Below are 26,653 nucleotides of genomic sequence, written 5' to 3'. Positions count from 1 at the left end.
TTATCGCCCCATTTTATTAATCTCCAAACTTCTCAAATTACTCAAACTATACAAGTTAACGATCTCCTCCACCCAGGCCCAGCCTTGTGCCATAAAACATTTTTCTGCTATGTTTGAATAACACTTTAAAATTGGACCTTTTATTTATAAGATTTTAAAATCTAGGACCCTAAAACAGTGACGAAATTTTAATAAAAATTAAGGACCCGGTGCATTTGCACACCCAAAAGCTGGCACTGCCTCCACCGGTTCCCTCGCTGCTTCCTCCTCGGTGAATGTATTATTTAAGAACTCAATGAGTCTCTTGACTTGAAGATGAGGTTCTTCAATGATCTCTTCACATCATAAACAGAACATTCTCCTTGTCCTCTAAGCTTCCATTCCAGTAGCTCAACACATGTTCCCAGTAGGATCCGTATAAGATAACTCCTTTACCAGTATGCATCAAACATGAGCCCAAAACTGGCTTGATCCATCTTGGTGCGATGCAACATGTTTCTATAATTAATACCAACCGGAGACTAACATAAAAAGACTGATCTTTGAAACCTCTGCACACAAAGACAAAACCACAGGAGCACGAAAAATTAGTCGGATGTCTGTTTTCGAAAGCTATTCTCTCCGTTCCATGAAATAGTAGTTTTGAGATTTTTATTTATTTCACAAATATAACAATTTTTGTGTTTTAAGTGTAATTTTATATCATTTTTATCCATTTTCTCCATATTAATTATGAAAATTACTATATATAATAATATTTTAAATTATTTATTAAAATATGGTTATTTCCAGTTCTGTAATTTTATCCTTAAACTGTAAACTCTAAAGTGATTGATTGATTGATTATGTCAAGTGACTGATCTATCACTGACTTTGATCAAACGAGTTTTGGTCGACCACTTGGTTTGATCACCTCCTGATCTTTTCACATTGCTCTGTTTTGATTCATGATGGACCTGTTTTTGGTATTTTGGACTTAAAACCACTTGGAGATAAAAACATTCATTTATTTGGTTTAAAGCATACACAATATAGTCAGTAGAAAATATAATTTAGAGCAAATTTATCTGTGGGGTTCTTGCAAAAATCATAAATGCTGGATATTATCATTTTATTGTATATTTTAAAACAATTAAATTTTAATTAAAAACAGAAAAATAATCAGTAGAAAAAATATGTGGTCAAGGGAAATTCTGGATTTCAGATACAAATTCTCTTTATTTCCTCTATTTTTCTTTTTATATTATTTTTTCTTAGATATTGGTGGTGAAAACTAAACGTTGGACATGCAGCATGCTCTTATAATAAGATATATATATATAGTTTATTCTTGGCCGAGACCATGGCCCAACGTCAGCATTCATAAGAGTAACCTTGGTCGTGAGAAGCAGAGCTTCAACTCAAAGGGAATTTAGTCCATGGTAGAATATCTATTCTTCTTTAGATTTTCTTACACGCTAAAATAAAAATGAATTTCTGCAGCACAATAATTTATATATTCGCAATGCATTATTAGTTGGAAGTTTTGTAAATTTATTTATCGATTCTGGCATCTGCTAAAGACACGGTGAAGAAGCTTGGTCTTAAGAATAAACCACATCACATTCTGTACAAATTGACGTGGTTGCAACAGGACGCTGGCATTTATGTCTTTCAGTGTGTGCTAGTGTATCTCTCGATTGGGGATGTGTATATGAATCATACAGAAAACGTTGCGAGTGATAATCTTGCACTTTTGCGATAACATTTTGCTTTGGCTTCAAAAACTCTTGGTACCATTTTCCTGAAGATTTCAGATCTCTATCATGTGTAATGTTAGCAAAGTCAATATACGTCAATCCAAATCTGACTGTGTAGCCATCACAGAATTCATAATTATCTCCTAGAGACCAAACAAAATATCCCTTCACTTGACAGCCATTCCTGTTAATTGTTAACAAAAAAAAAACAATATAATTTGAATTGAAGTTATCTATATATCATTTAAATATTAATTTAGCAGTTGACATATTTTATTATTTTTGTATCATGTTCATCACATAGACTTTAATACAAATAATATATTTCAAATGGATGTAAATTAACATATTATTTCCTTCCACATAAAACATAGTATATTGAAAACTTTAAAAATCTGATATTGACTTTGTGTCAATAAGCATATATATATATAGCAATTTTTTATGAAATGATGATATATATATATATATATTATATTTTCTGTAGACCTAGCTATTAAAATTTACACTGAATAAGAAAAGATCAGAGAAGACTGACTCGATGGCTGATCGAATAAAACAAAGATGACTGCATATAAATCCAATTCTCTCATGATCGTTCTTGATTTCATCGGCCAACCGATTGCTATCAAGGCTTCGAAAGCCTACATATGTTTAAAAGATTATTGTAAGAGAATTTTCATAATAACTACTACTCACTCGATTTTAAAATAGATTTCTTATGTTTTCCTACATATTAAAAGAATACATTGACCTTTATTATAACTACATCATTTACTGCTATTATCAATTTTCATTTTCAAAGTTATAGTAACTTAATAGACTAAATTTTAAAACTTAAAACTTTGATTATTATTTTATAAAAATTCATAGAAAACATGAAAACAATTTTTGTAAAAATAACTAAAATAATTCTTCAACAATCATCACGTACTTACCGTTTTCCGTTATATAAACTTTGGGATTGCCATAGTTTGTCTTGAAGTACTCTAGTACATCTAATATACCTCTTGGACGGTAGTAGACATCTCCAAATGGCTTCATTATCATAGTAACAAAACGAATCATCAACTAACTTATATTTTACCGCATATTAATTTATATATGTTAACCACGCATGAAACTTACGCATCGACTTATGGGACCGTCTTCATTAACATCTACAAGAAAACCCTAGAAACTATGATCTTCCCATTAAATGCATTCCAAATAGTCGTCATAAATAAGGATAGACTTACAAGAAAGGTCAACTTGTGAATCCGTCATGACACTTAATTTATTAGGATTAGCTGGTGGAACAGCTTTTGCAAACTGTGTCATGTAATAGTTGACTCCAATAAAATCATATGATCCTTTCACTAGTAACGCTTCAATTGTTGTAAACCGTGGAAGTCTCTCTTTCAATATTTGCTTCATGATTAATGGATAGTGTCCCTTTGTTAGCGGACCCATAAACCTGTATACAATTGATATTAGTGTCCCTCTTTAGATTGCTATATATAAAACAACCCAAAAATCTAACGTGTGACTCGGTGGTTTTGTTGGAGTGGATGAAGAGACTCCATGTGGGTCTAGGTCACGATACAAGTCCCACCATCTATAAATATTGATTAAATTTTACGTTTTACATACAGTGTTTCAAAAAAAAACATACAGGTTTAAAATATTAGTTTAGGTTTCGATCAAGAACCTATCCCGTACTAAAAACGTAAATTAATGGAGGAACATATAACAAATATACCAAGTTACAAAAAAACATATAACATACCATCCGTGGAAAAACTCTTTGGCTCGTTCAACTGCTTTAAGATTTTCGTCGGAGTTATTGTATGGAAGAAACCATCTCGTTATCATTGTGATTCCAATTTCCCCTGCTTGAATTAGCTGTAGTTATAATAGTATATTGTCTTAGTTAGATAGTTATAGACATTTTCAGTTAACGTTCTTTTGTGCATTTATCTAAGAACCTGATACTTTTGTCTGTACAGATTCACGACAGTTGCATGAGCAAGTAGGACATGATGCGCAACAATATAAGGCTCAGTCGCGGAGTCTCCTTCGTAACAGTTTTTGTTGAGCCAAGCAGAGCATCGTCCAGGTGCGTCTGTACCAGTTGCATAGCCTCGTGTAGGAATAGTGTAAGGTTGATTTATCGTAATCCAGTTCTTGACTCTGTCACCAAATCTTTGAAAACAAATTTCCGCGTAACTTTTGAAGTCCTCGCTAGACACAATTTATAAGAGAGAGAAAAGAAAAATCAAGTGGTTAAAATCAGATAGAATTAGTGAATATCAAGAAAGAAAAGGAAGAAGAGGGTACATAATCTGATGGTCCAAGAAACCTTCATATTCATCTTGCAAAGTTTGAGGAAGGTCCCAGTGGAAGAGTGTGACGAATGGCTTAATGCCTGGAAATTGCAATACAACCCATTTGAAAGATGCAAAGTATATACATAATATTTATCCACCAACATTAATTAGTTAATCTTTGCATATACCTTTCGATACAAGTCCATTTATGAGATTGTTGTAGTAACCAATTCCTTCTTAAATTCTCTCAAAACACTAAACTCTAATCGCGTGTGGAGGCATTTTTTCTCAAAAAAACTCTCCCAGGCACGATCTTCGAGAAAGGTCCCCCGAAAGTTGACTCCGTAAACTCACCCGTTTAACCGCCAGTTTCTTACCGTTTCTGAACAACTTTCTGCTGCAAATCAGAGAATCTTTTCAAATTCCTTCCCTTTAGAGAATTATCCACCGGTCCTTGAGCAGACCCCACCGCGTGAAGCTCAAAACGCCGGGTTCATACCCCCGACTCGGGTCGGCGGGACCGCCATGACAACCGACGATACCTCGACGATGAACCCACAAGACCAGCCCCACGAAGTTTTTATCTCTCTCTGCCTGCTAGAAAGGGTTTCCTCCGTTTAGAAAGCTCAGCTCTCTCCTTGAGATTAGAAGGACTCTTCTTTTACTACCACTCCATCGACAATTTCCTCATTCAATAGCGGAGCCACATACAAAACAGAGCTTTTTTACTATCCAACAGTGTCAACCCAGAATGGAGAATAGGAGACTAACAGCAGCTGAAAAAGGGAAAGGAATGGTCTCAGAACCATACCAAGCTCCACGGAAAGCTCGAGTAAGGGCCCCAGAGCCGGCCAACTCATACCTTCTCCAGAAACACTCCCTAACCCTAATTGGTAGGGTCACGAACCTATCTGTTCAAAAGGTTTGGTCTTTACTACCTTTCTTCACAGACCGCTGGGCCACTGAGACACGCCCGGTGGGGTCCGACCTCGGACAAGGTATGTTCCAGTTCCAATTTGCAAGAGAAGAGGATCTCCTCTCGGTCCTTGAAAAGCGACCCTACCGCTATGCAAAGTGGATGGTCATCGTAGAAAGATGGAACCCCACCACTGCACCTGACTTTCCATCACTCATTCCGTTTTGGATTAAAGTCCAGGGCCTCCCTGTGCACCTCTGGACGGAGGATACTGTCAAAGTTATAGGGGAAGATCTGGGTGTTTATGAAACAGCCGATATAACTTCACTCAGTGCTAGAATAAGGGTACAGATCAATGGGAGACTTCCCCTCATCATGGAATCAATTGTTGAGTTTCCAAACGGCGACGAAGTAACAGCAACCCTCGTCTATGAAGGCCTGGATAAACACTGCACCTACTGCAAGCGCTTAGACCATGAAGCTAGAGAATGCCTAAAGGCTAAAGCAGAGAAAAAAGAGCAACAATCTCAAGTGGAGGAAGAAAAGAAAGCTCATACTCAATCTGAAAACGCAAGGGGCTACAATGACCACAGACCCTCAGAGTATGGAAAATCAACCTCCCTTCGGCATAGAAACTCTGAGCGTTTAGGCCCTTATAGCAGAGATAATCGAAGCTATTCTCGTGAACGACACCATGGAGTGTACAAACCTTCTGAATCAACCAGAAACACAAATCCCAGAAGATCGGAAGACAGAAACTATCAGTGGCGGCAAATCTCAGATAAAAGAGCAATGGAGAGAGAACGATCCTCTCACACATCTGCTTTCCGTGCAGCACAGAGGAACAACAGCCAACCTCCCCGGTTTGAGATACCACAAACTACAGACCCTTCAGCTAGAGTTGGGAGACTTCCTAGCCCTCCAATTCTTCCCCGAATTGACAGAGAGGAATCTAGTGCATCTAAAGGAGGACACGTCTCAACTGATAGGGGGATTCCCCTACGGTTACCAATCGATGACCTCCCCACAGATGCGATGGAAGAAGCGTTGGGAGAAGTTAGAGGTTTTATGAACCAATATGCGTCTGTAGCTGATCCAACAGAGAGCGCAGCTCGGATGGAGAGATACCGTCAAGCGGAAGAACTTGGAGAATTTGAGGAAACAGCCGCACAAATGGTGAGAGCAAAACTTGCGTCACAAGCAACCCCTCCAATGGAACGTACGGCTACGCCTAGTCCAAAAAGAACCTCTGCCATCCTCCGGCTGGGACCCCCTCCACCACTCTCAAAGGGAACAAGCCCACCTGACCAAACCGCGCCCCGACGCAAGCCGGGAAGACCACCAGGATCAAAGAGAACAGTACATTCGAGTCCAAAACTCTTAGCGGGCTCTACCTCACGAAAACGAAAGGTACAACAGACAAAACCTCCTACATGCCGTAGGAAGCTCACTCCAGCTAATACGCCAAGTGCTGTACCAAGAGGGCAGAAAAACAGACCTACAAACTCACGCGATAGCTCTAACAGGAGAGGCTCGTCACAGAACTCAGACGATCAGCCGCTATCCCGCATGGTGCCTGCGATCACAAAGAAGAAGAAGACGGATTTTCACAATCCGTCAACTCTCGTTCCTTAAAAATTGCGAGCTGGAACTGCCAAGGCTTGGGGAATCCTTGGACAGTTCAACGTCTCGGGGAAATAAAGAAAAGCACCAGCCCGGATGTTTTATTTCTCATGGAAACTAAGAACCCCAATGAATTTGTACTTGATAAATGCAAGCATTTGGATTACGAGTATTATGATTTAGTACCTCCCACGGGCCACGGTGCGGGTGGTTTGGCCCTATTTTGGAAACAAGAAATAAAACTCGAAGTTTTGGAAGCTAGTGCAAACCTAATTGATACCGAGATTGAAGTTGAGGGACAAAAGTTCTTTGCATCTTTCATTTATGGAGATACAGAGAAGCACAAGCGGAAGGAACTATGGGACTACCTAGTCAACCTTGCTGAAGAAAGAGACTCACCCTGGTACATTACCGGGGATTTCAACGACCTCCTCAGCAATGACGAGAAAACAGGAGGCAATGAACGACCGGAAGGATCCTTTGCTGACATGCGCACTTTCTTTGCGGAAGGAGACCTTTTTGATATTCAACATACAGGGGATTCCCTTTCATGGAGAGGACAACGAGGAGATGATTTGGTTCGCTGCAGACTCGATCGCGCAGCTGCAAACTCTAAATGGGCGGAGAGATTCCCAACAGCGAGATGTGTTTACCTTCCATACGAAGCATCAGATCATAAGCCCCTGATTTCAGTTTTTGAACCGTGCAAGAAGAGGCGCCGAGGGTTATTCAGATATGATCGCCGTCTAAAGGATAACCCCGAAGTAACGTTACTGATCCGAGAGACCTGGCAAGCTGCTAGAGCAAAGTCTATTTCGGAGAGGATAGGATTGGTGCGAGGAGCTATATCGAGATGGAACAAAACGAAACAGAGCAACAGCCGCATAGTGATCGAGAGAAAGCGAGAGGAACTGGAAACGGCACTAACAAGTCCTCTAAACGACACAGAACTTATCCAAAAAATCTCCAGCGACCTGAAAGCGGCCTATAAATCAGAAGAAGCATACTGGAGGCAAAGGAGTAGATTGCTGTGGTTAAGGCTGGGCGACCGGAACTCGGGTTTCTTTCATGCTACAACAAAAAACAGGAGACGAGCAAATTCCTTCTCGGTGATAGAGGACCTCGATGGGAATCCAGTTTATAAGGAGGATCAGATTGCCAAGGTCATAGTGCAATATTTTAACAACCTGTTTACCAGCACCGCAGGAGAACGAGCAGAAGTGGTAACCGCAGCTCTCCAACCGAAGGTTTCTACGGAGGAGAATGAGAGACTCATAAAGATCCCAGACGCCGGGGAGATAAGAACGGCAGTGTTCTCAATTCATGCTGATAAGGCACCAGGCCCAGACGGGTTTTCAGCGGGTTTTTTCCACTCAAACTGGGACACTATTGGACCGGATATCATAGAGGAAATCCAAGGTTTCTTTGTCACGGCGAAGCTCCCAGCGAAGATCAATGATACCTTCGTCCGATTAATCCCAAAGGTACATAGCCCGCAGACAGTCGCTGAATATAGACCGATCGCTCTATGCAACGTGTACTACAAGATCATCTCCAAGATCCTAACAAAACGACTGCAGCCTCTCCTCTCTTCAATCATCTCGGAAAACCAATCGGCCTTTGTTCCCGGGAGAGCCATATCGGACAATGTTCTCATCACCCACGAAGTTCTCCACTTCCTCCAAACTTCCAAAGCAGAGAAGATTTGCTCAATGGCTGTGAAAACAGACATGAGTAAAGCATATGACAGGCTAGAATGGGAGTTTATCCAACTCGTCCTTGAAAGATTGGGATTCCATCCGACATGGATAGAGTGGATAATGGAATGTGTCTCTTCAGTTACCTACGCCTTCCTCATCAACGGCTCGCCTAGAGGAAGAGTTAAACCGAGCCGGGGTATCCGTCAAGGAGATCCCCTCTCACCATACTTGTTCATTCTGTGTGGGGAAGTACTCTCGGGGTTGTGTAACAGAGCACAAATAGAGGGAGAGATGATGGGTGTCCGAGTGGCACGAGGCAGTCCGCAAGTGAACCACCTTCTCTTCGCGGACGACACTATGTTCTTTACTAGAGCAAATGCGGAAAGCGCAACAGCCCTCAAGCGGATCCTACAGCGGTATGAAACCGCCTCAGGACAGTGCATTAACACTGATAAATCGTCAGTCACTTTCTCCCGTAAAGCACCAGCATCACTGAAATCAAGCATGAAGAATATCTTGAGCATTCAAAAAGAGGGAGGGGTCGGAAAGTACCTTGGTTTGCCCGAGAGCTTTGGACGGAAGAAAAAAGATTTATTCTCGTCAATCATTGACAGAATTGTGGTGAAAGCAAAGGGGTGGTCGAATAAATATCTTACGACAGCGGGGAAGATGGTGATGCTCCAAAGTGTCCTATCTCCCATCCCATCTCACGCGATGTCTTGCTTTAAACTGCCTGTCTCACTATGTAAGCGCATTCAATCAGCTTTAACTGGTTTTTGGTGGGGTGATAAAGATGGGAAGAGGAAAATGGCATGGGTCTCTTGGGAGAAAATGACACAACCAAAGTCTGAAGGAGGCCTCGGTTTCAAAGATTTCCAGAGCTTCAATGATGCGTTCTTGGCAAAACTAAGTTGGAGATTAATTCACAACCCGACTTGTCTCCTGAGCAGAGTCCTGATGGGAAAATACTTTCCGGAGACCTCGTTCCTACAGGCTACACACAAATCAGTGGAATCTCATGGCTGGCAAGGACTCTTGATTGGCAGAGACCTCATTCTGAGCAATGCAGGCTGGGCAGTCGGTAATGGGAAATCTATACTCCTATGGAGTGATCCATGGCTGAGCTGCTCGACTCAGACTAGGCCAATGGGCCCACCTCCAATGACCCAGCTAAACCTCACGGTTGACTGCCTCCTCCTACCTGATGGCTCAGAGTGGAACGTGAACGAAATAAGAAGGTTATTGCCGCATGAAGAGAGCAAGATCCTAAGCCTGAAACCGAGCAAAACGGGGGCGCCGGATAAGCTTATCTGGTTAGGAAATGAGTCTGGAGAGTACAGCACTAAATCAGGCTACAGAATGGCGCTTCGTATTTCAAGGGAGACAATTGAAGAACCGGAAACAGAAAACTTTGACTGGACTGCTGGAATTTGGAAGCTCCACACAGCACCAAAAATCAAGTTATTCCTGTGGAAACTATTTCGAGGAGCTCTCCCAGTTGGCGAATGCCTAGCAATTCGCAACATCACGACAACACCACACTGTAAGAGGTGTAACACCCTTGAATCTATGAATCATCTTTTTCTTCACTGTGGAATGGCACAACGGGTCTGGAAATTGGCCCCTTTCACGCACTGCATTGATACAAGAGGATTGATAGATTTGTCTGGTTGTTGGGATTCCCTCTACAAATCCACTTGCCTTCCACCTACGGGAGTAAGCTCCGGACAACTGGCCCCTTGGATCCTCTGGTTTCTATGGCTTGCAAGGAATGACTACATTTTCAACAATAAGGAGACAACCCCAGAAGCGATCATGACAAAGGCGATAGCTGCGGCCCGGGAATGGCTGACGGAACAAGGAGACAACAAGGGCCCAACCCCTAATCAAGGAACAAAGACTCCAGCCTGCACCAACAATTCTGGCTCAACACTGATACAATCAGACGCGGCGTGGAGAGAAGATCTCCAACTGGCGGGACTTGGCTGGACCTTTAGCGGCCAGGACGTCAGATCATCCTTCCTTGCTCATTGTCATTTCGTCAACTCTCCCATTGTGGCTGAGGGGCTAGCGCTGAGGGAAGCTCTAGCTTGTGGTATTGAAAAAGGCCTCCGACAGGTGCGGTGTGAATCAGACTCTTCAAAACTGATTACTGCAATCAACAAAGGCTCCCCGGTGGCGGAAATCTACGGCATTGTCGCTGACATTCGTTGTTTAGCTTTAGCTTTTGATTCTATCTCTTTTTGCTGGATTCAGCGTAGTAGAAACAAGGACGCCGATGCTTTGGCAAAGCAGGCCCTGTGGAATGAATCCATTGTAATAGCTCCCTCAAACATTGGAGTTTAAAAATGAATGAAAAGTTGGTGTTACAAAAAAAAAAAACCAATTCCTTCTTCATTTACACCGCGACTAGCCTTTCCTCCTAATCAAAATATACATACTACATAATTTTCAATGAGGCAGGACGTTTCAATCTACAGAAGTTATATACGACGCACTTGGTATGATTCTGGACCATGCGACTGAGAATCTGTAGGCATCGACCCCAATTTCTTTCATCACGTCTATATCTGCCTATAAGCATAATTATACGGGACATGTATTTTATATGCATAGTCACATATGGAAAAATATTTTGAATCGATTATTGTCTAACTGGGGATAATATTAAAGCCTATAGCATGCAAATTAATAACCAACCTTATAATGCAAGTAAGAGCCAGCAGCGATATCTCCGGTTGATTTATCTTTTCCCTTAGCTGTTAGTCGTTTTTTACACCAGGAAAATCCAAATATATTCGTGTTACAAGCAGTTTTAATATATACATAGAGAGAGAGAGAACTAAAACTTATACCGAAATAGAAGTTTTTTTGAGAAAAAAAAAACAAGCAAGTTACTTGGATATCGATGAGTAAACCCATCCCAAATATTTAAGCCTCTTCCTTGGGCACCCTCAATCTGAAATCTAATGCTAAATCAGTCAAACCAATACATCTCACTATGGAATCTACACACACACGCACACACACATATATATATATATCAACAGACACTTTGATATACTAAATAGATGTGGCTTTTGTTTGCTTGTGGTTGCAAGGGAAACAATTATGTCGTGTATTGAAGACTGAAATAAAATAAGTGCCTGATAAGCAGAAGAAGCGACACCAAAAAGGAAACCCTTGTTGAAGCTATCTCTGTTGAAACTAGCCGTATTGTTACAATTAAATGGTGGGTACTCTCCACATGTTGTCTCAAATGTACCCTGTGAGAAATACAGAGATGATATAATACTAAAGATTAAGAGGGGCATAAATAAACCCTGAAGGTGATGGATCATGTTTTCAACATTAGTTTTGTATTGTTTATTTATGTGTGCTTGGAACTTGCTTTTATAGAAAACTAGGGTCGGGCCGCGCTTCGCGCGGCGAGTAGATTCATTAAGTATTTGGCATGAATTTTTAATTTCAAAAATGCAATTACATATTTTGTATTGATCATTATTTATGTGAAATTTCTTTATATAGAATTTATATCAATTGTACATCAAAATTGTTGCAGTAACAACTGCGTGATAGATGACTTGTCTTCTTCTTTTTATAAAATACGTATCATTTATTTCCTCGTTATAGATCACTACAAAATCACAAAAGAATAATTGTAAAACAAAACAAATCATATTTTGATCAAATAAAAGAATCGAAGTAAAATATTTATTTAAAACACACAGAATAATACACAATATCATTTTATTATTTACTTAATGTTTAAAATAATTTTGATGTGAAATTTATCTTACACAAAAACACAAAAAAAAATTAGGGACACTACTGTTATTGTCATTATTGCTAGATAATTATGTAATTTCTGAAAATAAAAATCTCAAAGAATCTCTTTGGACAGAACAGCGTCAATAAAAGGACTGTTCACCCAACTGCATCTTTGGTCGGACCATGAGATCGTGGCGTTGTTACTGAGCTCCCTGGATCAAAATATGTCAACTGAATCTGCAAACAGAGCATCATATTAATCCCAAATCAGAAAATTTAAAAATGAGAAAGACATGAAAGTCAGAAAACATCACCTCATGTGTTTTAGGGAAGCCATTGCAAGAAGCACAACCAACACACAAAACATCACCTCCTGTGTCATGAGAGAATTTTGAATAACAATTTATGTGTCTTGAGAGAATTTTGAATAACAATTTATTTAAATTTAAATGGTTGGTTATATGTATTGTTTACTTCGTTCTTTCTCACTAATTTGTTTTATTTCCGTACATTGATATTATTGTTGTCATAATTTTATAGATGTATCAATTTTTTTTATTTATGTAAACAGTGAAATTATTTTTTTAATTTTATTTATGTATGATAACCTAATATTGTGTGTTATGTTGTGTTATCAAATATAACAAATACCAACTTTAATTTTTTTCATTACAATCAAATGTTTCTATATACTAAAACTTAAATAATATAAAAATCTTAAATTTAAAAAAAAATTGAAATTATAAATTTACTTCCAATTAAGCATTAAATTTTACTATTTATTTAGTTATTTTTATTAGAATTCATAAGTTTGTCTCACCATTCAAATGGTCCATTCACATGTAATTGGTTGACAATGTACACTTCTGATGATTTCCTCATTGATGGCTTAGACTTTTTTCCTTTCAAAAATACCCATAAAACTGAATGGAAACAATTATTACATTCAGAACTATATTCTTTGGTAGCTGTAGCTACCAAATATCACGTTCTTATGAATTCAAAATGTAATCAAGAATAATAATTCAAACTTTGCATCACCTTGAACACCTAATTACTAAACCCATAAACCACTCACATCAAATCTCATTAAAGATTGTAATTTTCTTGGCTCATCAATTACGCAAAGCTTCAAGTGAGCTTGGATACTCTGTTTCAACATAGCAGTTCTTATTCCCCTTGGTTTACCATGTGCTTGGTCTTGTGGCGAACCATACCAGGGAAACCTCAGAGGCACGGACATTGATTAGCTTTGTTATTGACCCATCCAATGCAACAAAAATGGGCTGCATCAGTATTGTCTGTAACCACCATTTGCACCAGGAATCTGCAACAAAAAAAGGTGTTATTCACTTACTGATTTCACAATACATCGTCTGATGTGTAAAAACAAAAACTGGAAAAACTTGTCGCGAGGACAGCCCCAATATTTTTAACCGTTTTCTAAAGGCACAGTTGCACCTCTAACTTTCTCAAGCTCATCATATATCAATCTACAAAAAGATTTTCTTTTTAAACCTGTATTAGCAGTGAGTAAAAAAACAAAATCAAGAAGTGTGAGCTCAAGTTACCTGAATGCTTTCTTCAAATGAGGTGAAAGCTCTTTAAATAATTATTTAAAACTTTATAGTATAAAACAGAGTTCATTGCTTCTCCATCAGTTTCACATGGAAAGATTGCAGCTGGATAAAAAGGAATCTACAGGAGGTATTGACGGTGGCTTGAATGAGTCGCCTGCAATACGGCAACGGACAAAAATCAACAAACGATACCAAATCCCATCTCCCAAACAGATAAAGTCACTCTTTTCAAGAATATCGTTTGATGATTATGAGTTTTTCACCGGAATCACCTTCGCATAAAGGAGGAGCATATCTATACCCATAAGCTCTCTGCGGCGCTTAACATTTAGTGACTCCCAAAACCTAAGCAGTCAAACCTAGGTGTAGCCATTCTTAACTATGTAATTTAGAAATCTAACAATTGTGAAAATTAAACTTATGAATTTCAGAGGATGAAGCTTACATATTTATACTCGAAGATCACACAATATAAGTAATGGGAGATGTCTAATCACAAATCGTGTGAAGAGTGGGGTTCCATCGTTAATGAGAGCATTAATAGCGACGCTTGAATTCAGCCAAAATGTGTAACGTTCATGGATTTCTTTCACTGGTAGGTAGAAGCAATTCGAAAAGTCATCGGTGCTATGTCCAACAGGATATGTCGAAATCCAATCAGTCAACATAACACCGCGATTCCATGGCTGGCGTATGAACATGATAACCACTTTGCCGGCGACGACCTAGATAATGTTACAGCGAAGTATCCAAGAGGAAGCAACATTAGAGAGATGGAGAGTCCAATACCGTTCACTTCAGGCCCAAGAGAAATGTGAATAAATGAAACGCACACGTGTCGCGCCGTCGTGAGCCGAATTTCTGACGTGGCATCCGACGTGTCTTCACCTGGAGAGAACAAACTGTATTTTATATAAATAGATAATTGTCCAGTTTATCCAGTCTTTCGATATTTAATCCAAACATTCTGGAAGTCTTCCTTTAGAAAATGTGATCTTGTTAAAGAACTTTTCATTCACCATAAATAGTCGATTTTTATGATAATTAATAATTAATTAATTACAGGAAGCGCAACATTTCTATGCATCGTACACAACCTTGAATAAATATCAATTACAAATCGTACATACATAAACAATCTTCTGCTGGAGCAGATTCATAGAGATGATAATGGTAGTAAGAATTGATCAAAAGCCATTAACAATCAATTAAGGATGAATTAAAGATTACTAAAGCAACCATACTAAGATGGCAAGTACGGAAAAGAAGTCACTCAAAGATTTGGATTTGTCTTGCATATGAGATCATAAAATTCTAAATCTTTGCACCAGTATTACCAAGGATCAATCCAATACAATTTGAGTTGAACACCAGCCGATATTCAAGGTGTTACTTGCAAGTTGATCTTTAAGATTAAGAAATGGATATAACTAGTAGAGGAGTCAAGTATAAAGGTTAGATTGTTGGTAGAGGTTTCAATTAAAGAAAAGATATGGACTACGACGATATCTTATCAACTGTGTTTAGACACACCTCTATCGGAGTAATGCTAGCAGTAGTGACATGTCAAGATCTGGATCTTGAACAACTTGATTTTGAAACAATTTTTTTGATGGAGAGTTAGAGGAAGAGATATATGACTCAGCTAGAGGGTTCTCAAATTGTTGGGAAAGAAGACTATGTGCAAGTTTAAGAAATTTTTGTATGGGCTTAAAGAGTTACGAAGACAATGCTATAACTGTATAAGAGATCTAATAGCTATATGATCAAGTTGGGATACATAAGGATTCTTTAGGATTTTTGTCTCTACACAATGAGATGAAAGATGAATAATACAGTTTCATAGTGATTTATTTGGATGGCATATCTGAAAAGAGAGTATGTGACATTCAGAAGCTGAAAAATCTTCTTTTTTTTTTGTTGCCCACAGAAGATTAAAGATTTAGGTGTTGCCGAGAATATTATACAAACGGTTATTATTAGAGATAGAATATAGTTATTGCAAATTATTCAGTAGAGAGTAGGTAGATGTTGACCAAGACATAAACTAATCAGGAAATGTTAATTATCCATGCAAACAAAATATTAAATTCAACTTTTTGGTTAGTTACTTACCTAATCCACTCATGTTCATTAAAAATTCATATAGTAATATACTAGTTAGTATACTAATTAGGTAATAAATTTAAAACAAAATTTTGAATAGTTTACTAGCCATATAGTATAAATAATAGGAAAACATTCATTCGAAGGTTGGTCAAAAAAACATCCACTCGAAGACGCAACGATTTATTTTTACTTTAGACTCTCTCTTTCTCTGACCAGAGCGATGGAGCTCAACGGCGAAGGTCGTATCTCCGGTAAACGTCCGACCATCATGGTCACCAACGACGATGGAATAGATGCGCATGGTCTTCGTGCTCTCGTTCGCGTCCTTGTCTCCACCAACCTCTACGACGTTCGCGTCTGCGCGCCTGATTCGTACGTTTTACTCATTTTTTTCTTTTTTTTTAGCAGTTTTGGTTTTGTGTACGTGATTTGTAACGTTTTGAGACATATCCAGGGAGAAATCTGCTGTTAGCCACAGTATAATATGGAGTAGACCCCTCACTGCACAAAGAGTTGAGATTGATGGAGCTGAAGCCTACGCTGTCTCTGGTTTGTTTTCTACAATTGCTTCTGAGTTTATGGACAAAAGCCTTGAGCTTTTAGATTTGATGTTTTGCCAAATATGTTGGCTCTTGCCTTCTCACTTTTGTTATAAGAGTATTTCTAATGGTAGTATTAGAAGAGTATCTAGACCATTTAAAAAATAAAAATAATTGAAAAAGAGGAGAGATGGTAGAATTAGTTTCTCTCCAAAGTTGCTTTGAGAACTATTATTGTCCAAATTTTATTATTTAATTTAATTCTAAATAAACTATTATTGTTATATTGATTAGAATTTTGGAGGTGCTCTAAGACCATGATTAACCCCAGTCTATTAACTGAGGTTCTTAGCTTCGGCTAAGAGACGGTTCTTAGCTTTTCTTAGATTTTAAATAAGAGATATAAGAACTGTTTCTTAGCCGGAAAAATATAAAAAAAAAATATCAAATTATGAGTTAAGAATTCTGGCTAAGAGACCGGTCGAAAAAATATCAAATCATAAATTAATTCGGTTCTTTTTTCTTTTTTCTTTTTTGAGACACACATTCATTCATTGTTAGGTGGAGGTAAAGGCCTTATTTACACTAAGTCTCTGTTTTGCAACTAGATTGGCTGCATAGTTTGCTTCTCTAGAGATCCATCTAAAAGATACAAATTCAAAAACAACCAGATAGAATCAAAATATCAGTCACTATCCCATAAAGCTCAGGGATTGTGTTGTCGTATATTGTTTTTTTTTTTTTGGAATGAAATGTTAAATATATTCTTTAAAAAAACCTGTATATATATATCGAAATGTGCAACTTTTGTCTGTAGGAACCCCTGCGGATTGCACCGGTTTGGGCTTATCGGAAGCACTCTTCCCTTCTCTTCCTGATTTGGTTCTCAGTGGTATAAACGTGGGTAGCAACTGTGGATATAACATGTATGTGAACACTTCCTTATTCTCTGTTTGAAAATTTGATTCAAACTCCAAAAAAAACTAGTGAGATCGTTGAATATTCTTTCCAAGATGAGAACAGATCTGGCTAGTTCAAATTGTTACACATCATGTTAGCATTTCTATGGTCCCTGCTTGTATTTATCAAAATTTAACACTTACCTCTGGAATGTTGATTACATCGCAGCGTCTATTCTGGAACAGTTGCTGGCGCTCGTGAAGCGTTCATTTATGATATTGATGATAGGAGTTTTCAAGGCTCCTAATCAAATGTTGTAGTATAAAAAATGTCAAACCAGTTCTAAGTGATTATGATGCAAAGAGAATGCAAGACCTTTCTTAATCTAAGCGCTACCAGTTCTTGAGATGATTTTAAACTAGATTTCTACCTAAAATGCAATAAAGGACAAAGCTTTCTTTCTTATAAGATGGGAGAACTCATGGGTTATGGGAATTGATCTTGGGTGATCAAGATTCAACCTAAAGGTGTCAACTTTCAACCAATTTATATCTACCTTAGACCTAGACACAATCCTAAGCAAACTCTATCCCTAGATGAATGCTCATTTACCTAGATAACTCAAGCATCAAATTCCTTTGGTTGAATGTTATCTAAGTAATCATTAATCTCAAGTCTACTAGCCATCTTAACACCTTTAACAACAAATCCCTTTGGTAAAGAATGTTAAAAGCTTAGGAGAGTTGGTTCAGGCATTTCATCAAACACCTTCCGGGTATGAAATGCCTAGAGCTCAACTTTAGAGAGGTCAACTCTAAAATTGCATTAAAAGCACTCTACTAGCAAGGAACAAGATTGATCTATACCTAAACACCTTAGATTTAGCTTAATCACCCTTAATCTCCTCCCTAACCCATGAATCCAAAGATGACTACTCACTAATTGTCATGATAGACCCAAGAATCAATGATGATTTGGTGTTAATCATGATTAGTGATCAATATAATCTAAGAAATCACACTCAAAGTTCTTTGTGATTAGATAGAAAATAAGATAAGATCCTAACTTTAGGATTACAAGAGTATTTATATGTCTTTGGAAAACCTAATGGTTTCCATTAAAAAGTCTAAAAAGCCCTTTTAAAACATTAAAATTCGACTAAGATAAAGAATGCTCGGAGCGGGTGCATGACCTCGCTCCCGTAGGTCGCTCCAAAGATCACCTCCACTTCTTCAAATTGCGCGCGGGGTCATGACCTCGCTGCACCAGGTCGCTCCACATCTGGAAAGTTGTCGACGACATGTTGAGCTCGGAGCGGGTGCACTACCCCGGTGCAAGAGGTCGCTCTAGTACAGAGCGAGTGTCATACCTCGCTCCCGTGGGTCGCTCTACACTTCACTCATCCAGAGCGGGTGCATGACCTCGCTCCAGTAGGTCGCTCCAGCTCCTCTACTCGCCCAATGATCCTTTTCTACTTCTTTTTGAATCACAATGCTCCCAAACATCTCCAATCACTCCATAGCACTCTCCAACATCTAATAAGGACAATGCATGCAACATAGACTCTAAAGATGCTTAATTCCTAATCTATATGATCAAAATGTACAAGATATGAAGGCTAAAAACATGTAAACATGCAAGATATCAACTCCCCCAAACTTGTCCTTTACTTGTCCTCAAGTAAACTTTTCAAAACACAAGAAGGAGATATTTTAAATTGGGAGATTATAACCAAAAGAAACACTTTCTAGCCTTCAATATGACATCCCAAAGAAAACATAGCAAATAGCATGAGCAACTCCCTTATTATACTCTAGCTTCTCTAGGCCTATCCATACTCTTATGCCTCTACTCAAGTTGCAATACTCATCAACTGACAAGTTCCTTCAACCAGCTCTCACATTGATTCACACACACACACAAAGTGAATTCTCACAAATGGGCACATGATCTCAATCATTTGGCTAGGTAAGCAATGGTCTAATATGAATGAAAAGAAAGATTTAAATGTTATTATTCCAAAGTGGTTATCACTCAAGAACAAGGAACTTGATCATTATGCAAAATTTATCTAAGATTAAAAGCAACTCATGCATACATAGATTAATTCTCATCATGCTACCCTTTTCCTAAGTGATTACCAGTTCTACCCTTTTATCATCATCTCAAACCAAAATAAAACACACTCTCATCACTCACCCAATGAACAACTCTCTTCTTCTTTTGACTCAACTAACTAGGGACTTTAATTCATTTTCTTTACAGCACTTAGCTCTAACTCTTTCTCATTTCCTTCCACACTTTCTCTTTGATTCTTTTTCTTTTTTTCTATAAGGGGGAAGGTTCTTTCGTACATAATCTAAAGCTTCATACTTTCCCTTTTTCTTTTTCTTTTGTCCCTAGAGTTTTCTTTTCTATTAACACTCTTTTATTCATCTCTCTCATCTTTCTCACTCCTCAAACCCAAGATATTGAAATTTAGGTTACACAAACCCCTCTCACCGTCCCTAAATGCTAGCTCATTATGCTAGCAAGAGATGAGAATAAACCTATGTCGCCTCCAATACTCTCAAGATTTTGCACATGACAAGCTATCAAAAGAGGCCTCACTCATGCAATTCAATGTTTGGTCTCAAAGAATGGTTAGGGTTGTAGGGTATGGAGTGCCATTTGGGTTAACAAAGATTGGTATATAAAGGAATAAGATAACCCAAATGTGTATGAGATCCATGATTAAGTATGCAAGTGCCCATATGCAAGAGAGATTAAGTTCGTTCAAGCCAAGTTTAGATTGGAGCTGATCTTAAGAACAATGCCAACATCAAGCAAGCAAACAAGTTTCAAGAAGAGTTTTCAAGGCTCGAAGCTTCCAAGCTTTTTCAAAAGATGCTTAAGCTACTTGATATGTTTAGCTAGGATGTCAAATTGAGTTCTAGACATGTGTTCTTTACAAGGTTTCTCCAATGCATGAATGCAATCTAAATGCTTCTAGACTCAATCCTAAAGATGCAAATGATGCAACTAAATGCTTATTTTTGTGATTTTCGAAATGTTTTTAATTTTTGTGGGTTTTCTATGCAAATAATTATTTACAATGCAATGCATGAGACTTAATGACAAGTAGTCAAAACAAAACACAATGTGAGATAGTAGACTCTCCCCCAAACTTACTTCACACAGTCTCTTGTGTGAGAATAAGCTCAAAGAAGAGATCTAAGGGAAAGAGATAAACATGAAAACTAAAAATTTACAAGGGTGGAATGCACTTACTTGAAGTTCGCTGTCATAAGAGAAGGGAAATGAGGAGGGAGGACTTGTTGTCACCTTGGAATTTTTGACATGACCTTTGGGAATTTTTGAGAATTCCCCCAAACTTGTCCCTAAGCTTATTCAAACACACTAAAGCAAGAAAAAGATATATAAAGATATATACAAAGGATACCATGGGACTTCCTCCCAACTGAGCTTGTTTTAAGTCTCTAGCTTGACTTTTCTTCCAATTGGCTAGTGAAGAGGAGGATCTTTCCCACCTTCAAGAGTGATTGTGAGAACTTGAGAGAGAAGCTCTTGAAGCTTGATTGGATCACTTTGGAGCTGAGGAGTGATGATGGCCCTTGCACTTGAGAATGGCTTAGACCTCCCCTTGCACTTGATTTTGTACTCAATGGCCCCATCCTTAAGCTTCATTGGGTGGAGAGTGAGAATGTGAAGAGTCTTATCAAGAGGTGGAGGATGAGGTTCTTTGACAATCTTCTTCTTGTCATGAGCAACCTTTGTATTTCTACTCACCTCCTCTTTTGTAACACTTTCCAAGTGCTCATCACACAACTCTTTAGAAGACTCTCCAGCAAGACCTTCTTTCTTAATATCAACCCCTTCAGCCTTGGTCTTCTCAATGGAAGATGCTCCACAAGTAATTGTTCCACAATACTCAGCATTCATCTTTGGGGATTGTAGTGGATAGGAGACAGCTTTGTTCACATTTAGGAGTGTGACCTTTTTGTTGGCAAAGTCTATGCAAGCTCCTACTGTTGTAAGGAATGGAGTGCCAAGGATCAATGGGACTCTCTTCTCAGTTGCCATCTTCAGAACAGTGAGGTCTATAGGAATGGTGCATGCTCCAATCTTCAAAGGGAAGTCCTTGATGAGACCAATAGGAGTTGTAGAAGAGGAATCCCCAAACTGCAGGGAAGATGTGTTTGGCTCCATGCTCTCAATCCCTAGGCTCTTCATCATCTCCATTGAGATCACATTTACACTTGCACCAGAATCAACAAGAGCATCATCAAAAGTGAACTTACCAAGGTTGCAAGGCAAGGTGAACATCTCTTGAGACTCAATTTTAGGGAGAAACTTTGGAGGGATTGGTGGATCAATCTTCATAATGGAGATGTCCAAAAGCTCAGCCACTTCAGCTTGGTGGTCTAGAATGTCGTTGATGAGCATCATCTGGACATGAGCTTCACGCATACCCGAGATTTCTGGAAGCCTGACGCCAACATCAGTAAGATCTTTCCTGAACTTGGAGAGCACCTTCCTTTGAGCTTTGGTGAGAACTCTTTGGGGGAAAGGGAGTTGATCATAGGGTGAAAGCTCAACCTTAGTTGTTTCTTCTAGCTTAACCTTTTTTAGCTTGTTGTCAGCTCTCTTCTCAACTTGTTTTTCAGCCTTGTGCTCAGCTCTTTGCAGATTCGTTGCTTCAACTTTGATGGCAGCGTCCATCACGATCTGTGCTTCAGCTGTGGCTACAACAAATCTCTTAACTTCCCCAAACTCAGTTCCAAATACCAGCCGTTCAATCTCATCCTCCTCTTCTTTCTCATGATCACTCAGCTCAATCTCTGGAGAAGTAGTAGAGAAGACAACATTGCAAGACTCCTTAAGGTTCTTTTCTGGTTTTCCTGGTAGAGATCCCATTGGCTGCTTGGAGGATGAAGGCATAGAAGCAACTTGACTCTCCAAAGCCTTGAGATGAGAGGCAAGTTGCATGTACTTGTTGTTGAGGTCAGAATAGTTCCCATCAATCTTTGCATGGATGTTCTTGAACTCATAAATCATGGTCTTCTCATTTCTGGCCTGAAATTCCAAGAGTTGTTTGAACATAGAATCCACACTTGAATCTGGAGCTTGAGCTTGAGAAGAGCTTCCTTGAGTCTGAGGAGACTGGTTGGCTTGGTAACCTCCTTGCTGATTGTTGTAAAGTGGTCTTTGCTGGTAGTTGTTTTGGTACTGAAAGTTGGGCTCTTTCTTGTACCATGTGCCATTAGCATTGATGAAGCACAGCTCCTCTTGGCCTTCTAAACCATCAACCTCATTGATCACTGGAGGTGCCTCTTGTTTCTGGTCACCAACAAAGTTCATCTTCTCCTGCTTAGCCTTTTCTGCAAGAAGTAGATCCAACTTGGCTTGAAGAGACTTCAGCTCTTTCTTTGTCTGCTGATCATCACTTCTGTTGATCCTATCATGCTCCTCATTGTAGACTGAGTCACTCTTGGCCATGTTCTCTACCAGTTCCTCTGCTTCTTCCTCAGTTCTTCCCAAGAAGAAACCATTGCTGGCAGTATCAAGTCTGTTTCTGCATTGTGGTAGAGCTCCTCTATAGAAGGTGCTCAGTAAACTCTCCTTGCTGAAACCATGATGAGGGCATTGAGACCAATAGCCCTTGAACCTCTTCCATGCTTCACTGAAGCTCTCTAGACCTTTCTGTTGAAACCCAGAGATTTCGTTCCTGATTTTAGCTGTCCTTGAAGTAGAGAATAACTTGTCTAGGAAAGCTCTCTTACACTCATCCCAAGTAGTGACAGTGTCACTTGGAAGAGTCTTCTCCCATTGGTGTGCCTTGTCTCCCAAAGAGAAAGGGAATAGCTTCAGCTTGAAAGCATCTTCAGAAACACCATTTATCTTGGACAAGCCACAATACTTATCAAACTTGTACAAGTGATCAAAAGGGTCTTCAGCAGCAAGACCATGATACTTGTTGTTCTCTATAGTGTTGAGCAGTCCTGACTTGATCTCAAAGTTGTTGTTCTCCACAGCTGGTGCTCTGATTCCCAACCTATGACCATGAATGTGAGGTTGATCATAGGCTCCAATGGCACGAGCTTGGCGCAATGGATGTTGTGGCTGGCGCTGTGGTCTAAAAGGATCAGCTCTTGGATCAATGCCTCCTTGGGCATCACCATCTTGAGGCAGATTCTCCATATCAAACCCCAACCTTTGCAAGTGAGCCTGTTGCTCTACTTCTCTTCTTTGTCTTGCAATTTCCCTCTCAAGTGCTCTAATGTCTTCAACTCTTGGAACTAGGTTTATTGGACCTCTGCTCCTTGTGTTCATACACCTGAAATGCAAACAGAGAAGAACAAAGAGAAGCAATAACACAATTAAATAAAAATTGACTTAGTCTCAAGCAAATGACTAAATCTCAATGTCACAATCAACTTAGAATTTGGCAACGGCGCCAATTTGATGATAGGAGTTTTCAAGGCTCCTAATCAAATGTTATAGTATAAAGGATGTCAAACCAGTTCTAAGTGATTATGATGCAAAGAGAATGCAAGACCTTTCTTAATCTAAGCGCTACCAGTTCTTGAGATGATTTTAAACTAGATTTCTACCTAAAATGCAATAAAGGACAAAGCTTTCTTTCTTATAAGATGGGAGAACTCATGGGTTATGGGAATTGATCTTGGGTGATCAAGATTCAACCTAAAGGTGTCAACTTTCAACCAATTTATATCTACCTTAGACCTAGACACAATCCTAAGCAAACTCTATCCCTAGATGAATGCTCATTTACCTAGATAACTCAAGCATCAAATTCCTTTGGTTGAATGTTATCTAAGTAATCATTAATCTCAAGTCTACTAGCCATCTTAACACCTTTAACAACAAATCCCTTTGGTAAAGAATGTTAAAAGCTTAGGAGAGTTGGTTCAGGCATTTCATCAAACACCTTCCGGGTATGAAATGCCTAGAGCTCAACTTTAGAGAGGTCAACTCTAAAATTGCATTAAAAGCACTCTACTAGCAAGGAACAAGATTGATCTATACCTAAACACCTTAGATTTAGCTTAATCACCCTTAATCTCCTCCCTAACCCATGAATCCAAAGATGACTACTCACTAATTGTCATGATAGACCCAAGAATCAATGATGATTTGGTGTTAATCATGATTAGTGATCAATATAATCTAAGAAATCACACTCAAAGTTCTTTGTGATTAGATAGAAAATAAGATAAGATCCTAACTTTAGGATTACAAGAGTATTTATATGTCTTTGGAAAACCTAATGGTTTCCATTAAAAAGTCTAAAAAGCCCTTTTAAAACATTAAAATTCGACTAAGATAAAGAATGCTCGGAGCGGGTGCATGACCTCGCTCCCGTAGGTCGCTCCAAAGATCACCTCCACTTCTTCAAATTGCGCGCGGGGTCATGACCTCGCTGCACCAGGTCGCTCCACATCTGGAAAGTTGTCGACGACATGTTGAGCTCGGAGCGGGTGCACTACCCCGGTGCAAGAGGTCGCTCTAGTACAGAGCGAGTGTCATACCTCGCTCCCGTGGGTCGCTCTACACTTCACTCATCCAGAGCGGGTGCATGACCTCGCTCCAGTAGGTCGCTCCAGCTCCTCTACTCGCCCAATGATCCTTTTCTACTTCTTTTTTGAATCACAATGCTCCCAAACATCTCCAATCACTCCATAGCACTCTCCAACATCTAATAAGGACAATGCATGCAACATAGACTCTAAAGATGCTTAATTCCTAATCTATATGATCAAAATGTACAAGATATGAAGGCTAAAAACATGTAAACATGCAAGATATCAGATATACCGTCTGCCTCCATATCATATGATTGGTAAGAGTATATATATTTATCCTCAAGAAGCCTAATTCTGTTTATGTCACCGTATTTTCTTTTTAATGCTCTCAAGGAAATATGGAGATATCAATGTTAATGATTTAGCTGCCCAAGCTTGCTTGCCTATTATTGACGGCATAATCAATGCGATCAAGAACAAAACTAACCCAAAAAAATGCTTTCTGAATATCGATTTGCCCACTGATATTGCTAACCATAAGGTAAGTCTCGTGGCAGCTTTTAAGTACATTCTCTTAAATCCCTACGTCTAACTTATTCTTATTTATAAATGAAGGGATACAAATTAACCACACAAGGCAAAAGCTTGACTAAAATGGGATGGATACAAGTGGAGAAGGAAGCACAACGGGTGAAGATGTTGTCTACAATGTCAATGGAAACAGATTCAGGAGTAATCTCAGACAACAACACAACATCTGCTCATCATCATTCACAAGATAGCCGTTTGTTCAAGAGAGATGTATCATCGGTAGTGTGCTAATCTTACTTTCTTTATTTCCAATATTATGACGCAACTCTGAACTATATACATAAATTTGATTCCTTTGGTTCTTTTGCTTAAATAGCTAAGGAATATGGTGGTTGAAGAAGGGACTGATCTTCACTTCTTACAAGAAGGATTTGTAAGCATCCCTATATGTCTCTTTAACAAACTCATCCCCACTACGTTATCAATACTTGTTGGTAAACACTCTTTTGAACTGCAGATTACAGTGACGCCGATAGGAGCTCTTTCTCAGGTTGATGTGGATTGTCAAAACTACTACAAAGAGTGGCTTCCCAAGATTACAAACCAGCCATAATCTCCATCCTTGTGATGCCTCCAAATGAGAAAAACAAAAGTTTTTTATTGTGGACCACAATTTGTGGTGGACCTATTATTATGTCAGTAGTAGTTGTTTAATTTCTCCATGCTCTTGTGCTTATTATGCTGTGAGCAGCAAAATAATAGCACCCAGTTTCATTTTATTTCTGTTTATGAGAGTCTTTTGCATTACATAATTCTGCTTCTTTACACTGGCAGCTTACAGAAAACTCTGCAACAGATGTAAAACCGATATGTTTTTTCTTACATTTAACTTCACATCTTTCACTCATAGAGATGCAGCTAATTAAGGCCTTGTTCAACTTTCTGTTTTATTTTTCATAGCTTCTACTCTCTTGGTTAGTGTGCCTAATCCTTCCTTCACTTCAGTCACCTCGATTGTTAACTTAAGAGAAGCATCATTAAAGTGCCTCTCTAAGAACTCCAAAGTTAGAACCCCTTCCTCACTCGTGACCAAAATTTTCTTCTCTTGTTTGGCATATTCACCACTTTCACCACCTCCAGCAGAAGTATACGTCCAGATCCAGTCTCGAAATTCTCTAAAAACTTCTTTTAACAATGCTATGAATTTGTTCCAAAAAAAAAACAATGCTATGAATTTGTTCATCGTCTTCTACGTCATCCCACAATGGGTTAGGCGGATAAAGTTAAGCATGAAGATCCTCCATACCAATTTTCTTCATTGGTTCATCGAGTTTATCACCTTTAGATATGGCAAGACATAAAATATTTAATATGTTATATGTTTCATTG

General features: G+C 38.8%; 3 protein-coding genes, 1 long non-coding RNA gene and 1 other non-coding gene across 7 annotated transcripts; 3 read left to right on the top strand and 2 right to left on the bottom strand.

Moving 5' to 3' along the window:
- Window positions 1-815: 815 nt before the first annotated feature.
- On the bottom strand, window positions 816-11,242 carry LOC106363850 (myrosinase 2-like). The gene is made up of 13 exons (XM_022718756.2): window positions 11,186-11,242; window positions 10,988-11,046; window positions 10,786-10,861; window positions 10,671-10,709; window positions 4,237-4,275; window positions 4,059-4,146; window positions 3,707-3,962; window positions 3,508-3,623; window positions 2,978-3,195; window positions 2,868-2,899; window positions 2,678-2,777; window positions 2,278-2,383; window positions 816-1,923 (listed from the first exon to the last, which is right to left on the bottom strand). Exons 3-13 carry the CDS (start codon window positions 10,844-10,846, stop codon window positions 1,584-1,586), a joined length of 1,395 nt encoding a protein of 464 aa, XP_022574477.2. The 5' UTR covers window positions 10,847-10,861; window positions 10,988-11,046; window positions 11,186-11,242; the 3' UTR covers window positions 816-1,583.
- A 742-nt stretch (window positions 11,243-11,984) lies between these two features.
- On the bottom strand, window positions 11,985-14,558 carry LOC106365390. 2 transcript variants are annotated; one of them, XR_002654043.2, is made up of 6 exons: window positions 14,084-14,558; window positions 13,911-13,997; window positions 13,630-13,792; window positions 12,879-13,385; window positions 12,373-12,431; window positions 11,985-12,295 (listed from the first exon to the last, which is right to left on the bottom strand). It is a non-coding gene; the product is annotated as an uncharacterized LOC106365390 (long non-coding RNA). The 2 variants fall into 2 exon arrangements; XR_002654042.2 differs by having other exon boundaries at window positions 13,911-14,558.
- A 513-nt stretch (window positions 14,559-15,071) lies between these two features.
- Window positions 15,072-18,096, top strand: LOC106363851 (5'-nucleotidase SurE). Its single transcript, XM_013803527.3, has 4 exons — window positions 15,072-16,119; window positions 16,202-16,296; window positions 17,104-17,212; window positions 17,415-18,096. Exons 1-4 carry the CDS (start codon window positions 15,968-15,970, stop codon window positions 17,491-17,493), a joined length of 435 nt encoding a protein of 144 aa, XP_013658981.2. The 5' UTR covers window positions 15,072-15,967; the 3' UTR covers window positions 17,494-18,096.
- Window positions 18,097-22,815: 4,719 nt separating this feature from the next.
- LOC125579441 lies at window positions 22,816-22,922 on the top strand. Its single transcript, XR_007317471.1, has one exon. It is a non-coding gene; the product is annotated as a small nucleolar RNA R71 (small nucleolar RNA).
- Window positions 22,923-25,018: 2,096 nt separating this feature from the next.
- Window positions 25,019-26,051, top strand: LOC106363852. Of its 2 annotated transcripts, none has more exons than XM_048774707.1 (4): window positions 25,019-25,050; window positions 25,349-25,543; window positions 25,641-25,697; window positions 25,782-26,051. In XM_048774707.1, the coding sequence occupies exons 2-4, from the start codon at window positions 25,388-25,390 to the stop codon at window positions 25,875-25,877; spliced, it is 309 nt and encodes a 102-aa protein (XP_048630664.1). In that variant the 5' UTR covers window positions 25,019-25,050; window positions 25,349-25,387; the 3' UTR covers window positions 25,878-26,051. The 2 variants fall into 2 exon arrangements, with proteins under 2 accessions (XP_048630664.1, XP_013658982.2); XM_013803528.3 differs by lacking the exon at window positions 25,019-25,050 and adding an exon at window positions 25,064-25,274.
- Window positions 26,052-26,653: the final 602 nt, after the last annotated feature.

Source organism: Brassica napus, chromosome A1, assembly GCF_020379485.1.
Source record: "Brassica napus cultivar Da-Ae chromosome A1, Da-Ae, whole genome shotgun sequence".
Lineage (NCBI taxonomy): Eukaryota > Viridiplantae > Streptophyta > Magnoliopsida > Brassicales > Brassicaceae > Brassica > Brassica napus.
Note: the sequence above shows the minus strand (reverse complement) of the source record. Positions and strands in the feature narration are given on the sequence as shown.